General features: G+C 33.7%; 1 protein-coding gene across 4 annotated transcripts in view; it reads right to left on the bottom strand.

Annotated features, from left to right (window-relative positions):
- LOC148955677 (DDB1- and CUL4-associated factor 6-like) overlaps positions 1-14,871 on the bottom strand; it is a 102,458-nt gene extending 87,587 nt beyond the window's left edge. For 3 of the 4 annotated variants that reach the window (XM_089103396.1, XM_089103403.1, XM_089103416.1), the window contains exons 1-2: positions 14,758-14,871; positions 4,526-4,680 (exon numbers count right to left, since the gene is read on the bottom strand). In XM_089103396.1, coding sequence (XP_088959522.1) covers positions 4,526-4,680; positions 14,758-14,842 — 240 coding nt within the window. In that variant the 5' untranslated portion in view covers positions 14,843-14,871. Of the gene's footprint in view, positions 1-4,525; positions 4,681-11,498; positions 11,534-14,757 lie in introns of those variants that run through there. The other variant, XM_089103410.1, reaches the window with a different exon arrangement.
- Positions 14,872-18,267: the final 3,396 nt, after the last annotated feature.

Raw genomic sequence — 18,267 nt, 5'->3', positions numbered from 1 at the left:
CTTTGTAGAAAAAGTTTTTTTGTTAATTAATTACATGTTATAGTGTTATAATGTTATGTTATAGTAGAATAAACCCTTGTTTATACAGATTCAATTTTCTGAACATCTGTCATCAATCTCCAAAAAAGATTTAAAACTTGCCTTAAAACCAGTTTCTTGGTCATTTTGTAGAGTATATTGTAAAATATTAATTATTTCACAAATTATATTACATATTCAGCGCTATCTATTAGTGGGTAAACTAGGTGGAGTTAATTTTTTTCTAAAGACCTCTGGCAGAGGCTATAGAAATCTCAGCACTTAAATTAGTTGGCAACGGATTTGAGTTTTGAAATGGAATTCAAATAAAAGGGGTTGAATATAGAAAAAAATTACCTCTTATAATATATTTTATCCTTGCAAAAATAGCTGCCAAAGTAAGCTAGGCGCAACAATTATCTATAGAATATGGTGGTATTATTAATAAAGATGGTGGATACAGTAAAGATGTTAACACTAGAATGTGGGTGTTCCAATAGACGAAAGAGGATTTATTAGGTGTTTTCCAGAGGAATTGTCCACTGATTGTTTTGGGTGCTCGCCTGACTGACCGTATTTAAAATAATAAGCTGCACGACAAATGTGGTTCTATCCCGCTTTCTAGGGCTATGATGAGAGAAAGGTTGAGATGGCTAGGACAAGACCAAACAAAAAGTAAGTCGTCCCCAAATTGGGTGGGAGAATGTTGTAAGGAAAGATTTGAGGGAAATTGGCACCTCTTAAGGGATGTAAACAGTAGGGCTTTATAAAGATTGTGATGGAGGAGGAGCGTGCTTAGCTGTTTGGCCTCATGCGGCTTGGTGTTGTAATGAGTTGCTAGTAGTGGTATAGAACATAAATCTACAAAGTTCATTATTGAAGCCATGACTTTTAGCAAAGTTTACTGATTATTCTAAACTAGGGTGTTTGCTGTATTTGAACCCTTATACATGGGCAAAAATGTCCCATCCACTGACCTTAATTTTAGAAGTGAAAGCAAAAGGAAAATGTTATTCTGCTTCTTAAACTTAATTTGAATAAATAAACTTCATAAACACTAAATTACATGTATTACAGATATTTCATAAATACTGCCCACAAAACTAAAATTATTTTGACAAGGACCTCCGCCGAGTCGTCCTTAGTGCTAAACAAAAAAGAAAGAAAAGAAAAAGAAACCAACGAAAATCAAACCTTTCGAAGTTTACTTGTCAACGACAGAACAGAAACTCTGAACAGAAACAACAGAACAGAAACTCTGTTCTGTCGTTGATAAGTAAACTTCGCAAGGTTCGATTTTCGTTGGTGTCTTTTTCTTTTCTTTCTTTTTTGTTTAGCACCGAGGACGACTTGGCGGAGGTCCTTGTCCAAATATTTGCTTCTTTTTTCTTCTTCATGGTGTTCTCCACTGGCTGACAAAATCCTCGTTTTTCACCTTTTTTTATTTTATTTTTTCATTTTGTTATTTTCTTTCCTCTCTGAGTTTCATTTGTCATGTATAGCCAGTGTGGTCTAAGAATGTATTCAAGCCCATCATTCCCCCAAACACATCCAATCAAAATTTTTAGATAGCCATTTTGTTCAGCATAGTTGATTTCCATATTGAAAATATGTTTATGAGGAGGACACTGCACCACTACCCTCAGGGCCCGAGTTTTAAGTTATGCCCTATGGGCATATAAGATTTTGATGGAAGATGTTGTGGTAGAAAATTCAAAACAGGATCATTCAATTGGAAATTCAATGGGCTAGTGCCCTTTTTAATAATCAGCAGTCATTGGAAGGCACCTAGCCCCCCCCCACGCCCCTCATTTCCCCAAACACATCCAATCACAATTTTGAGATAGCCATTTTGTTCAGCGTAGTTGATTTCCAGATAGAAAATATGTTTTTGAGGAGGACACTCCCCCACAGCCCTCAGGGCAAAGGATCTAAGTTATGCCCTGGGGGTATATAAGGTTTTTAAAGAAGGCGTTGTCACAGAAACTTATAAAAAAGCTCATTCGATTGGAAATTCAATGGGCTAGTGCCCTTTTTAATAGTCGAAAGTGATTGGAGGGCAACTAGCCCCCCCCCACATGCCCATCATTCACCTAAACACATCCAAAAAAAATTTTGAGATAGCCACTTCGTTCAGCTCATTTGATTTGAAGGTATAAAATATATTTTTGAAGTGGACCCCCCTCCAAAATCCTCAGGGCATGGATTAAAAGTTTTACCCTGGGGGCATATAAGGTTTTTATTGAAATCTTTGTCGTAGAAACTTGAAAAAGGGCTCATTCAATTGGAAATTGAAAGGGCTAGTGCCTTTTTTAACAGATGAAAGGGATTGGATAGCAACTAACGCCCCTCTCACGCCCATCATTTTCCCAAACACATCCAATCAAAATTTTGCAGGCCAAACTATAAAGTCTTAAAAAACGAAGAGATTAGAAGTATTATTTTCTTTTTCCCTGAAAAGATTATTTCAATATAAAACAAACAGAAATTAATTTAAAAAACTGTTTCCACAAAATAAGTTTTTCAAAGAAAAGTAAAGAACTCCATCAAACAAAAAATTAGCAAAAATAAAATCAAATAATCTACCAAGCGTGAAACTACCACAAATCAGCATCGGTAAATAAATGAAACCCAAAACGAACAGAAATTACAATACTTAACCGAATCAAACTCGAAAGGAGCAGAAATTAACATAAGTTGGGCACAAAACCCCTATGCCTTCCCAAGGCCAGAACAAAATTTGCATTTTACCGACAAAATACAAATGAATGTGCATTGTCAGTTTAATATACATATACTGATATTTAGTAGTCAAAAGGTTTATATTATTTGATTTATTAAAGTTATAAAAGTAAAAACATTTATATTTTTTCAGTAAAGTGCAAATTTTGTTCTGGCCTTGGGAAGGCATAGGGGTTTTGCGCAACTTATTTTAATTTCTGCTCGTTTTGAGTTTGACTCGGTTAGTTATTGTAATTTCTGTTCGTTTTGGGCTTCATTTATTTATCGATGCTGATTTGTGGTAGTTTCCCGCTTGGTAGATTATTTGATTTTATTTTTGCTCATTTTTTGTTTAATGGAGTTCCTTACTTTTTTTTGAAAAACTTATTTTGTGGAAAATTTTTTTTAAATTAATTTGTAACAAAAGAGTTTGTTGTTTGAGCGAAATTTTTATAATAGAAGGCTATGGTAACAGTTGGGGGCTAGGGTTGCAGGAGCAAGTGTTTCTACTATCCCTGAGTTTTCCAGGTTTTTTCCAGAGTTTTCAAAAATCACTAAATTTTCCAGGGTTTCCCTAAATTCCCCAAGTGAAAATTGATTTCTTCAAAATCTTTCCGAAGATTAATATCTGAAAATTTACTAACATGGATGCAAAACAAAAATCATTAATCTTTGTCAACTTTTATTTTTAGGAGGAGTAAAGAGAATCGAATTTTCTTTTGGGGAAATTTATCAAAACTCCATAAAATTAATTGACAGAGAAAGCAGTGGCAGGAGCATAAGTTATCTATTAATAAAGCTATAAAGTTTTTTCCTAGATACAAAATCTGCCATTCTGCTTTGGCCCTCCATGCATTCGACAACTCTTAAAACAACCATATCAGGTGACACCTTGTCATAGTTTTTGTCATAAGAAGTGGGTTAAAAACTTACAATTCAATTTTAAATCCATTAATTTAAAGTACTATATTCAAAAGGTACTGATTTATTACAATCTAATCTGATAAATTAAACACTTTGTAAATCATTCTAAAATTACAGACATTTTCGTGAAATCTGCATAAGAATATCTGTTTTATAGGGTTATGTGATCTTTAGTAACATCACTTTAACATTGACTATTATTATATTAGCGGAGAGAGAATTTTTACTATGGGGCTTGACTTAACCTCAGAACTAGCAGAAAAAGAAGGTAACAATAAGAAATAAAATACAAACTAGTAATGGAAGAAGGAAAGAAAATTATCTAATTAGCTTTCAGTCAATTTTTAACTATTTCGTGTTTTTTCCTCTTAGCTTTATTCATTGTGGAATAGTAGCAGAAATAAAAAAAAAAGTAGCAATAGCAAATTTACATGCCTTATTTTTTATATTAGTCAAATATTCTATCACATTAAAGATTATATCATATTTCATATCGTATTCACGTATCATATTTAAGACAGTCGTAAAAAAATGCATACTCAAATTTGTGATAGTATTAAAATAATGAACAAAAATGAGTGAAAAATTTGTCAGGAAAATGTTTGAAATTTTAGAATAGTTTAGAAACTCATATATTTATAGAATCAGAGTGTCAAAAATCAATGCCCTTCTAATGTGTTAATTTTAAATCATCAAAATTCCTAGTTTATGCACTTTACACTGCCTTAAATTTTTAGACTGTAAGTCTAACCATCTTTGCTTGAAGTCAAAACCATGTTTCAAGTAGTAATAGCTGGTTCATTACCTCTCAATCGATCTCTACTAATATTTTTAAAACTCTTAATATGAAAACCAAATAAACCTTATAATCAGGATATTGTGTTATAATAATTCGACGGTCATCTGAGCCAGAAAGTAAGAGATTCCCATTACTGTTCCAAACCAAGCTATTTACACATCCACGGTGATTCTTCAGTCTCCTTTCAAGAGTTAGTCTTTGGATTATATCCTGACTATCTGAAAAAAACGACCAAAAATAGAACTACAGGAAATTATGTCAACTCTCTACCCTTATTAAATTACTGCATGATGTGTCTAATAAAAAATTTCCAGATGAACCAGTTTGAAACCAATACAAGGCAGAGTCTTTTTTCACCGGGAGGGGGGCAAAACACCGAAAAATTGGCTCATATTCAATCCATTTTCTGGGGGAGGGGCCCCATGAACAGCCAAAAGCCTAATCCAACAGGCACAATCTACGTGGGTTGAACAAACAAATGCTTAATCATGGTTACCCCATTTTAATCCTACATAAATATGCACAATAAGCAGCTCAAATTTTTGAATTGAAATTTATTTTACAAATATCAATCAATACAAAAAAGATTGCAAATGGTACTCCCGAATTTTCTTCCAAAAACATATTTTTCCAGTTTATACATAGAAATGTAGAAAAGGAAGATGGAATATTCCAAAAAATGTGTCAATCTGATATGTAAGCTAGGAAAAAAAACAAATTTACTTTCGATTCACATGCATATAAGCATGAAAAGGATCAGTGCTTATGATGGAACCCGGGCTGAGGACAGTTCAGCAACATTTTCAGCTTTCTTCTATGACTGTAGACCGTCCTAGTTTTGGAGTTTGGAAAATGAAAATTAGGCAAGCCTGATGTGCAGTAAGATAAGGCAATACAGTCTATAATAATCAAGCTTCCATTTTAAACTCTTACCAAGTTGTTTTTTTTTTTTTTCTCCAATCTTTTGAACTTGATACCTTTACATTTTTCTGTAAGAACTATTTGAATGCTCTTCCACATTAAGTTGACTGTTTGGACTTAAGAGGCTATCACTAAAGACTTGCTTAAAGAAAATGGGAAACTGAATAGAAGTCTTTGGCACCTTAGCCTGTGTGCAGTAAGAACCTCAAAAGTAATTAGCATCATAAACAATTAAACAAATCAGCAGAATTAAAAAACAATAAAACAAAAAGGCAGTGGTGCTCATGGAAGTCACCATGTAAAAGTGAAATCCCCAAGGCCCGACATTTTTCCAGATATTGTGGAAATAAAATTAACTTTACAACCATTCCTACAGCAATCAAACTGAGGCATCTGTAATTATTATACTCACTCTTATCCCCCTTCTTATAATGGCATGGCCGGATCTAGGGGGGGGGCTAGAGGGGCAAGCACCCGAGCGGTGCGTCTGGGGGGGGGGGGGGCAAAACAATCTTAATTTGTAATATTGTTGGGCAAAAATTATAATATTTACAGCATTGATGGTGCGTCAGGGGGTGGCAAAATCTACATTTCCCCCCATGAGAAAAAACCAACTCCGGCTCTGTATAAAGGTAGTTCCTAAAATCACTACGTACTTCCAATTTCTCAAAAATCATATTCCTAAAACCACTAGGAAGTTCCCCAGTTTCAAAAATCACATTCATAAACTTTCAATTTCAAACTCTCAAAAATATTTTATTACTTTCTATATCATTTCCAAAAACCTTTTTGGGTTTAGTACTTTTTCCAAGCGTTCTGCCCAGCTTTCCTTAACACTTTCCTTTTCATTATATTGACACCCTGTTCTTATCAACCAGTTCATGGTAACAAACTGTAAGTAAAGGCAATTTCAGCTAATAGCAACAGAGACTCTGAAAAAGGAGTTTTGATAACAATGCACATACAAAAAAAATGGCTTTTTATGTTGACTCCAAATAGCCTATATAAAACTCCTCGAGCTTAAAGTTACCCATCAAAAGCAATGCACCTGAGACTGATCTGCTTCGAAATGATACAGTTTTGAAACAGTACAGTTTTGAAATAAAAGTGATAAGCTTTAAGATACATAAACTAACATTAATATCTCCCAGGAAAAGTTAGCATAATCATGGCTTTGTCTACATGTTTCTTAAAATTTATATTTAACGCTTAATTGACTTAGTGCCAGTGAAAGAGTCCAATAAATTTTTTTCTAAAAGTTAAAAGTTTGCCATAATTGGTATTGTGGACTGTCTTAATTGAAAGACAATAGCATTTAGGATCCTTCAATTTTGGGCATTAACGTTAATGAGGCAAATATCACCGATAAAGCTCAAATAGAACACCATTCTATTTTTCTTACTTTACAAGGTCACAGCTATCACTGCAACTATAATTTATCTTGGATTCAAAGCAATTCATGCTTACAGGCGTTATCTTTTCCAATCATCTTGCTCTCCTGGAAAGGAGAGACAATGAGGAGAAAAATAATAAAGGAAAGAAATAAGGAAAATATAGGCAATAAGAATGGTAAGAAGAGGTTGGTATGACTATGGCCTCTTCCAATCATCTTATACATGAATTAAGACAAGGTGGGATATGTTCTCTGTAATTCATGCTTAAGCTATTTAAGATTTCAATACCTTATGACTCTTGTTGCACTATTCATGGCAAGGCTCAACCTAAATTTGAGCCTTGAAACTAAATTTAAAAGTTTAAGGAAAATTGGTAAATTGATAAAACTGGCAGAATAAAATGCAGCACTAGTAGAAATATAAGTCTGTACCCTATTTCATAGCCACCAGTGGTATGCCTATATGTGCGCACTAATATTTTTCTTGCACTTTGGAGATAAAGATGACAAGAGAAAAAGACAAAAAAAAACAAGAGCAGGTTTGCTGAAACAAAACCTTGAAAAATGGTAGGCCTACTCTAAAGAAAAAAATCAGAAGACCATGTATCCATATTTTTTTATTTCTAAATAAATAAATATGGAGACAAAGTCTTGTAAACAATATGGATACAAAAACTTTTTGAATTCCTGAAAGGAGCATTGGATTTATAAAACAGAAAAAAAATGCACTTCCTATTTTGATATTTCTGATTATATAGGCTAGTAGGTACTGTACATTGTTGAGTTTTATATTACGAAATAAAAAAGCAAGTTTTTTCAACTGAAAGTAAGGAACAATATTACAATTTAAAACAAATAGAAAAAAGTCGAACTTCAGCATAAAGTGTGAGAGATTGAAAAGAAGGTACTTCTCATATATGGAATAATTTGTTTATTTTAAATTTTATTGTTAGTCCTTATTTTCATTTGAAAATATTTGTTTTTTGTTTAATTTCTGATTGTTTTTCAAAAAAATTCTGGGAAATCTGTCTCCCCTTCCTTGGAAACCCTCCCATATGCAAAATTCCTCAATGGCAAATTCATTCTGCGTTTTTCCTGGCAACCACCACCCCCCAATGGAAAGTTTCCCCTGTAGAAAATTCCCCCTAGACAATTCCGCGTTTTTCCTTGAAACCACCACCACCCAATGGAAAGTTTCCCCTGTGGAAAATTCCCCCTAGACAATTCCAACCCCTCAGATAATTTCACCTTGACAGTTCCCCTGGAACACCTCCCCATGTAAAAGTGAGTTGCCAAAGAGAAAGTTAGGCAAATAAAATGAATTCTACATATGGATTCTGGTAAATTCCCCCCCCCCCCTGTAAAATTTTTCCCACATGGAGAAGATCTCCCACGAAAAATCCCCCCAGAAAATTCCAACCCACAAAAAATTTCCTCTGGATAGTTCCCCAGGAATATCTCTGCATGTAAAATTGAGTTGCCAAAGAGAAATTAAGACAAATAAAACAAATTTCATACATGGATTCTGATAAATCCCTTGCCTGTGTAAAAATCCTAAGGAAATTTCTCTCCCAGCAGAAAATTACCCCCTGCTGAAAACAAATACTATATGTAAATAATGAGCAAATTCCACTTGCCCTTTCTCTAGGGGCTGTGGGGGCCGTATCATCCCCAGTGGCATAGTTGTTGGACTTACAAAATATGTTGAACAATATGTCTTTCTCCAAATTTCGATTGGATGTCTTTGGGGGGGGAGGCACATGATCAACAATGAAAGGGGAGTTACTTTGCCAACAATGTTTTTGGTCAATTAAAAAGGGCACTAGAACTTTTAATTTTGTTTTAATGAGCCCTCTTCTGATCTCCTATGACCTTTGGTCATAGATTCTATTGCCCCTGAGAAAAAAAAAAACAAACATGCATCTGTGACATTTCTTCTGGCAAAAGAAAACACAATTCTACATGTTTGCAGATAGGGCTCTGAAACCTCTACAATAAGGTTGTTTGATATGCTGAACCTGATGGTGAGTTTTTCATCAAGATCCCTTGACTTTTTGGAGGTGTCTCCCCTATTTTTAGAAATCAGGCAAATTGTATCAGCTTTAGATGGATATATTTTATATATATCCATCAGAATAAAAAGAATCAGAATAAAAAAGCCAATTTTTTATGTATCTATTGTTGCCAAAATTCCATTTTTTTTTTTTATAGTTACAGTTACTATTGGGCCAAGTTGCTAATCACTTAAAGTTGGTTACCATAAAGTTTTGATAATTGTACTTAGTAAATATATATCTCATGAATGTTATGCTTTATATTTGATTAACATAACCAACTACCAGTTTACTAGGCTTAGGCTTTAGGGTATATTTGAGAGAGTGAAGTATTCTTTTAGACCAATAATATTATGCATCTTTCAAAAGTAGTGAAAATAAATTGTGAGTTGATAAAACGAGCACTTTTGATAAATAAAGTATATGTAATAAATACACACCAGTACCATTATTTTCCTATAAAAATGTTCAACTTTCACCCTAAATGAATCTAAATTTGCCCCCATGAGAAAAAAAAACCTAGATCCAGCTCTGAGATCATCAGCTACAGTAGGCTCAACAAAAACCATCTCCTAATGCTTTTGACAACCTTCCATTTCACTCAGACCAAAACAGCACATATATTTATAGTTCCTTCAAACTCTTTGTGTTTGTTGTCTGGCCTTGTACAAGAATAAAATCAGATTCTCTCAATTTGGTTAACAGTAGCTCTCTAATGTAGGGGTAAAGTGTTTCATCTAAAGTTCACCAGATACATAAGCTTTTGATGTCCAATAAAAGACTCATCTGATACTAGTGTTCCAACCATTGCCTTACCAACTTTATTAATGTTCTAATCAGAAATATTTGATTCTACAACTTTTACTGCCTATATCAGTTTGGCTCTTTTATAGTCGTCTTTGGGGCAAGGTAGACTCAAGAGTTTTACCAAATGTCCAAAGCCTTCATTTTCAGACCAAATAAAAGATAACTGCAATTGGTTTGGATTCAGTTTCAGTGTAGCTCGATTTTTGTGGCTGTCAATTGCAGCATGCTGCTCTACTACCTGAAAACCTTTTGCCCAGCTTAGCATTTTGTTGCACTGAACACATAAAAGCCATCTACATCAGCAACACCAGTGCACCACTCAAGATATAGGTATCCACAAGGGCCTTGTTTCTTCAACCAAGACAAACCAAATTTGGTTTTGTCCCTTGTAAGAAAAACAGTCTTTTAACATAGAGAATTGCAATTTGGTCCATGTGGACAAACGCCAGGGCTGAATGGAAAGCATTCAAGCCGGCAAAAATGAAACAGAAAATACACAAAAAAACTCCAGAGGCAAGGGGCATCAATCCCTTTTTATGTGTTCTATATCAATTTTGCATAAATACCAGTAATTAATCAACAGAAAAAAGCAAGTTCTTGCTTCAAAAGTTTGTGAGTAGTTACTTTTTCCATCCAAAAGTGACACTCTGCATGATCCCAGTAATGTCATCTATAATTCCCTTACTTTCTGCTAATTCTGATAAGATCTATCCTTCATACCCTTCTTGCACAAAGCCCTCTTCTTTTTTACCAAAAATACTCCTGGCAGTTTTTCTAACTGTCCTCCCTAAGACATATGAAACCCTATGAGATATTTAGGGCAACTCTGGAAATGATATTAAAAATAAGAAAAATTATATAAGAAAAATCAATTTTCTAATGAAAGTAAAGAGCAAATTTAAAACTTAATACAAACAGAAACTATTCTGTCTATGGGGGCAGCCGCCCCTTCTCAACCCTGCTCTTTAGGCAAAAGTTTTATCTTTTTCCCCAATCCTTTAAGAATGACTTCTAAAACACAGGGACTATTGAGTTGGAATAAATAGTATCTTTAAGCCAGTATAAAATTATAGCATAAAGAGGAAGTTCTTCAAAAGGCAGCAGGCCCCATCATATACAGAATAATTTCTGCCTGTTTTAACTTTTAATGTCAAATCCTTACTTTCATTTGAAGACCTGCTTTTTTTGTTTAATTTATTTTCTAGGACAAAAATCACACAGAAAAAAAAAATATGGCAACTGTTGCATCCTAGCCCTATTCCCCCTTAATAGGGCCAGATGTAGCCTTAGGCTTTATACAAAAGTCTGGTGATTTTGTAGGTTTGCAAATTTTTTTTTTTTATTATTTTTCATCAAGAATTGGTTCATAATACCAAAGAGAGCCAATTTGAAAAACCTTCAAGCAGCAAACTTCTGTATATATATAACTGGCAATATAAGGAGAGTGAGGGGATTGAATGCAATTACAACAGAAGCAATTATTTCATTTGGGAACTTGGAAAGTAGGTGAGTATGCAAATAGAACATTTAGGAATGAGTCCCGAGCCAAAATTATATGTTGAGAAGGTCTTTTGAAGTATTTAGAATATCTCTACCCTCTCTATCTCTCAAGACCACTGACTTTTGGTGAAGTAGCATAAACTTTGTGTTATAAAAGTAGAACTTTCAGAAAAAAAAGTGAAACATAGGCTATTCTTCCCTATAGCCTCATCTATCCTTCTGGTATATTTCAGCACTGCTTCACTGATTAGGTCATCCAAAAGTGGCAAATGCAGATTTTACAGGAAACATTAAACAACAAAAGATTGGTAGCCTACCATTAGAATCCTTACCTTATGCTCTTTCCAAACATTATACTCACATTTGTGACTGCCAACCATTGATGGTCCAAATACAAGCCTAGCCAATAAATAGTTGGTCTTTCATCTTGTTTTGAGTTGTGTGCCTTTGTTAATGGTAACTGTATTCTTGACCAGTGAAAAACATTAGGCCTATGTCAAAAATGTGTGTAGCAACAGAAGGAAACACAATAATCTGATTAATAGAAACAAGTTGCATATAATAAAGTAAGAATTTCATTGTTTTACTGTTTCTTTTAATTTTGTAAGTATGCTATGACTATATTATCCCAGCCCTGCATTGCACTTCCTGCCTGAAGGGTCATAAAACAGGGATCAGCACTGCCGGTTAGGACCTTGAGGGTCTAGTGTCATCATACTTAATTACTTACTTAGGCCTATATTTGGGACCATCAGGAGGTTGGATGCACTTTCACAAATGCAAGTATGATAATTGGAAAGAACATAAAACAAGGAATCTAATGGTATGGTAATACTCTTTTTGTTTTATAATGTTTCCTTCACAAGAGTAGTAATATTACCCAGAATGTTATCAAAATAAGACCAAAATAATGCAAACCTAAAGAATCAGCAAAATTTTGTAGAAAGCCTATGGCATTAGAGGAGCTGGGACAAATTATCATGAGCATTCTTAAGTCTGATGGTAAAAAGAGTAAGTTCTAGCTGAAGGCTTCTTGTTATCTTGGAAAGTAGTAGAGTTAGGAGAATGAATATGGGATCTAAAATATACCATGGGAAGCCACTATCTATAATTATTTCTTAGGGCTATGAAGATAGTAACTTTCATCTTAAGGTAAATTTGCAGAGTAGCAGCTCTCTGGGATGAGATATGCTAAAAGAAAAAAGAGCCTTTTTAGATCAATAATTTTATGTTCTTTCTATGGTTAAAGTTGTGTTTGTGATGATTTACTTACCCCCCCCTCCTGATGGTCCCATATATAGCCCTAGCATATATAGGCAATCAAAATAAAAGAAAAACTAAAACAATGAATTCTTACTTTATAATACACAGAATATTTGGATTATCAGGTTTCCTTCTATTATTATTCAGAGTTTTTTTTTATTCAATATTCAGCAAAATCACTCAGGCCAAACTTGAAATCTTGAGTCTACACAGCATGATTAGAATTCTAGTTTAGAGGTAAAATTCTAGTATAGGACCCATTTGCTCTCTTGGAAAGTAGATGAGCAAGGTTGATAAAACTCTCAGGAATGCATCCAGAGCCTTTATGATTTTATGAGAAAATATTTTGGAGCCTTGCCTCAATTCTTTCCCTCTCTGGAGGACACTGACCTTCCATAATCTTTGTTTTACAAAGGTAAAACTTTTCAAAATAGATATGGTATTCTGCTCAAATGAGGCATAAGGAAATTATTCTGAGCCTCATGTCTTTTCTTAATCCTAATGTATTAGGCTTTAAAAATCTGTTTCTTTAACTTATATATATATATATATATATATATATATATATATATATATATATATATATATATATATATATATATATATATATATATATATATATAAACAGGAAGCAGGTCATCCTTGTTTGGGGTGGAAGGACATCATAAGGAAAGATCTAAAGGAAATGGGAACTTTTTGGGCAGGTGTAAAAAGGGAGGCTTTGAATAGATTGGGGTGGAGGAGGAGCATGTGTTGCTGTGTTGGCCTCAGGAAGCTTGGTGCTGTCGTGAGTTTTTATTAGTAGCAGTAGTAGTATATATACTTAGAATTAAGATAGACATAGACCATAGTCTGTGTACAAATGTTCTAAACCCTAGAAATAAAATAAGGGCAGGAAATAGCCTACCTTCCTGTGATGATTATTGGCCCTAGATTTATTCTAAAAACTTTTGTTTACTTAAATACTGTTTTTTAATTAAGACTCAGGAAAATAATAATTACCATTCCTAAAAATCAGCTACAATAGGTAATTTTTTCAGTAATTTTTTTGCAGTTTATATTATTGACTTAACAAATAAAGTGAAATACCACTTGGTGCCTTTTTCTATGCTCTTTACAAATATGATAATTGCTTCTATGAGAAATTCAAATTTACCCACCCCTTAATGTGCAAATCACAGTTTATATAATTATCCAGTATGATCTTTCCCTATCTCTCCCATTATAAAAATCTGGACCAAGGTGCAAGTGCTCCAGAGAACGTTTTTGCAGATAGAAACATAGGCGGCATCAGATCTTTTCACGGGTAGACAAGTCAGACTGTGATCTAATCGGAAACAAGTGGAAACCCGCTATTACAAATAATGCACTTTGTTGGAAACAATTGGAAACAGACTAACCCGCTAATGCAGAAAGAAGTGGGAGGAGCTTTTTGTTTGCACTGAGAACAAAGACCAGAAATGATCTGCAATAAGCTGACTGAATAATTATATGAACTGTGGTGCAAATATATACCCTGAATTGGAATATACCATGAATTGTCAGTGGCAAAGTTTCAAATTGGAAAACTCAGTGCTATTTTTGTCAATGGCATTCAAAGAACTTGAAATAGTAGAGAAACATTTTATATTTGAGTTGCCTAATAAACAAGGAATGAATTGTTACAAAAAAGTATTTTTGGAATATGTTACTCTTGAACAACTTATTTATAAATGTATGTTCACTTTATTTGTAAGTCAATAATATGAACTGTGAAAATTTTACCATTTTGTCTCACTACCAATTTGTTTGAGAAACAGATTTCTAAACTTTTGGTTAGCCTACTATGAGCCCTTTCAGCCCTTTAAGGGGTCAAAATGCAATTTCACCCAGAAATGATTATTGAGTTAAGAAAGAGCATAAAATATGCCATTGAACAATATATTAATTCTCTACCTAGCTAAATTATGCAGCAAACTGCAAATTTACCAATTGCAATGTAAAGGGATGGCAACAATTATAGAGAGAAGGAATGTATATGTGCTTCAAAATAGCTTTCCAGGGGATTATAAGGATTTGAACCCATTCCTAAGTCTCATTATAGCTTCCCAGGGAACCATTAAGGATCTGAATCCATTCTTGAGTTTCATTCACCTAGCTCAACTACTTTCCAAGATGAATATAACCCCTCATCCTCAAAGCATTACAAGTACATCATAAGGTATGTTGATTTTTATCCAGTGGATTAATCAAGCAAAGAAAAATTTCACTGCACAGGTATAGGCTAGCCTAATCCAGTATAGGCTGTTCCTACCCTTGTAGGATGGAGATCAAGCGCAAAGCTTGATCTCTAAAATCAATTTTTCTGGATTTTGTACCTTTAGCAATGCGATGCAACCGTGGTCTGTTGTAGAAACAGGTCTCTCTTTCTAAAACTGCTGAAAAGAGGTTATTTGCATACATAATGAGAACGATCTAGGATTTCTTCCCAGAATGTAGGATTTACAAAATTGTAGGCCCTTTAAATCCTGAACGATGTTGCCGGTTAAAGTTATGTTCGCACCATTTTTGGTATGTTTAAAGTACAATATATACATAATAGTCAGAATGATCGTTCCTTATGTCACCCATTATAAAACCCCGGACCGAGGTGCGAGTGCTCCGAAGAACGTAAAAACTTAAGCAACATTAGATCTCTTCACGGGTAGACAAGTCAGATTTGTCTTGAACGCGAAACTTGGCTTCAACGTTGTAACACTAAATTTTAAAGAGTCTAACTTTAAATTAATATATTTCAATACATATATGAAAATCTTTAATTAGAAGAGCAATGTTATTATTAGATGTTTATAGGAATTACAAGTAGGTTTCGAAGTCTCTCTCTCTCTCTCTCTCTCTCTCTCGCTCTCTCCTCCTCTCTCTCTCTCTCTCTCTCTCTCTCTCTCTCTCTCTCTCTCTCTTCTCTCTCTCTCTCTCTCTCTCTCTCTCTCTGTTATAGCTTGGATATGGTATGCGATTTATTGGAATTTGTTCTATTTAATACATTTATAAGATTTAGTGGGAATTTATATAAACAAACTGTAGGTATTCCTATGGGTGGGAATGCAAGTCCATTCATAGCAGACCTGTTTTTAAGTCAATTAGAATATGAATACATGATAAATAAAAACAGCCCAAGCAATGTAAAATATAACCTTTCAAATAATAAAAGATATCTGGACGATCTCTTGGTAATAAATTGTGCAGAGTTTATTGAGATTTCAAAAAATATTTATCCACAAGAGTTAATTCTTGAGCCTAGCTATGGGATGGGACACTCCGACCATTTTTTAGATTTAAATATTAATATTTCAAATAATTATAAATTAGTTTTTAAATTATATAATAAAACGGATGATTTTAATTTTGAAGTAATTAATTTTCCATATCTTGAAAGTAATATACATTCAAATATTACTTATTCGGCTTATTATTCCCAATTATTTAGGTATGCAAAAATTTGCAGTAATTACACAGATTTTAAACATAGATGTAAAAAGCTGAGCGAAAAACTAATCTTAAGAGGTTTTTCTACCAGAAAAATTAGTTGGCAATTCAAAAAATTTAGTTTTATGTATCATTAGCTCTTAAGTAAATATACAAAAAATTATAAAGAAATACTGAATGATATTTTAATATGATTTCTCTTGCGCTTTTCTTTTTTTTTTTGGATGTTTGAGTTGTATAGGGGGTTTCAAACAAGCTTGAGGATCTTTAAATTGGTGATTGGTTCCAGATACCAATAAAAGATACATCTGGACATGTCTTCATTTGTTCCAGAATGGTCTCTTTCAGTGACCTCTGGGATTTTACTATGGAAACATTGAAACACTTTTTGTATGTAATTTTTAATAGCTTGACTAGTATGCATGTATTTCACAGGTTTTACCTGCCATAGGGTTACCATATAGATCTTATGGTAGAGGTGCCACCGTGCTGGATAAAGAATGTAAAGCCTCGAAACCCGTTAAGGCCGGTGGTATTTCTTCTGATGAGCCCTAAATGGAAGGTTTTACTTGGAAATATGTTGCTAGATTTAAGGTGCTTTTGCTGGTAAATTTACAACGACTTACATTTATTGATGACAACTTTGCATGGATTTGGACTTTTCTATTTGGTCGATGGTTTGGGTATACTGTTTGGTCCTAGGTAGTTGGATGGATGTGTAAGGTGAGAGCCTCGTTCAAGTGCACATTTGTCTCAATTGCTGGATTAGGACGACAGTTTTTTTTTTTTTTTTTTTTTTTTTTTTTTTTTGCTTTTGCTAAGTAATTACCTCTTAAACATATATATATATATATATATATATATATATATATATATATATATATATATATATATATATATATATATATATATATATATATATATATATATATATATATATATATATATATATATATATATATATATATATATATATATATATATATATATATATATATATATATATATATATATATATATATATATATATATATATATATATATATATATATATATATATATATATATATATATATATATATATATATATATATATATATATATATATACTACGAAAACTTTACGAAAAAGAAAGTTTTTTTCAGGGGTAACGCTGTAGCGTTGCCTATTGTAAAGACCATACGCCTCCAATGTTTTATTATTATTCATTATTTACTAATATTTTTTTTCCAGAGGCACTTCATATGGAAGGAGTCGTCGTATAAACTTCAAATGAGGCTCATTCGATTGGAAATTGAAAGTTCTAGTGCCCTTTTCAAGAGTCAAAAGTGATTGGAAGGCAACTAACCCCCCTTCCATGCCCACCAGTTCCCCAAACTTATCCAATCAAAATTTTTACATATCCATTTTGTTCAGCGTAGTTGATTTCCAGATAGAAATTATGTTTTTGAGGAGGACGCTCCCCCACAGCCCTCAGGGCATGGGTTGTAAGTTATGCCTGGGGGGCATATAAGGTTTTTATAGAAAGCGTTGTTGTAGAAACTTCCAAAATCACTCATTCGGTTGGAAATTGAAAGGGCTAGTGCCCTTTTAATAATCAAAAGTGATTGAAGGGCAACTAACCCCCCTCTCACGCCCACATTTTCCCCAAACACATCCAATCAAAATTTTTAGATAGCCATTTTGTTCAACGTAGTTGAAAATTCTGGAAATTAAATCTTTGGGGATAACAATCCCCCCCCAGCCCTTAGGGAAAGGGTTGTAAGTTACTTCCTGGGGACATATAAGGTTTTTATAGAAAGTGTTTTCGTAGAAACTTCAAGAAGGGATCCTACTATTGGAAATTTTAATGGTTAATGCCGTTTTTAATAGTCAAAAGGGATTGGAAGGCAACTAACATCTTGAGATAGCCATTTTGTTGTTCAACGTAGTTGAAAGTTCTGGAAATCATATGTTTGAGCAGGACCCCTACAGTCTTCAGGGCAAGGGTTATAAGTCATGCCCTGGGGGCATATATGATTCTTATGGAAGGAAAGCTCGTATAAACTTCAGAGAGGGCTCATTTGATTGGAAATTTAAAGTTCTAGTTCACTTTTTAAGAGTCAAAAGAGATCGATGGGTAACCAGCCCCCCCCCCTCTCCCCACGCCCTTTTTTCCCAAATGCGTCCAATAAAAATTTTGAGATATTTATTTTGTTAAAAATAGTTCTAAGAGCATACAACAAAAAGTCCCGTGTCGACACAGTGCCCCCGGGCCTTGGAGCAAGCGTTGTAAGATGTACCCTGGGGGTATATATGGTTCTTATGGAAGGGATGCTCGTATAAACTTCAAAGAAGGTTCATTGGATTGAAAATTGAAGTTCTAGTTCACTTTGTAAGAGTCTAAAGAGATTGGAGGGTAC

The sequence above is a fragment of the Artemia sp. Qi Xiang Cuo genome, chromosome 2 (genome assembly GCF_049724085.1).
Source record: "Artemia sp. Qi Xiang Cuo chromosome 2, ASM4972408v1, whole genome shotgun sequence".
In the NCBI taxonomy this organism is placed as follows: domain Eukaryota; kingdom Metazoa; phylum Arthropoda; class Branchiopoda; order Anostraca; family Artemiidae; genus Artemia; species Artemia sp. Qi Xiang Cuo.
The sequence above is the reverse complement of the archived record's forward strand: the minus strand, read 5'-3'. Positions and strand labels throughout refer to the sequence as shown.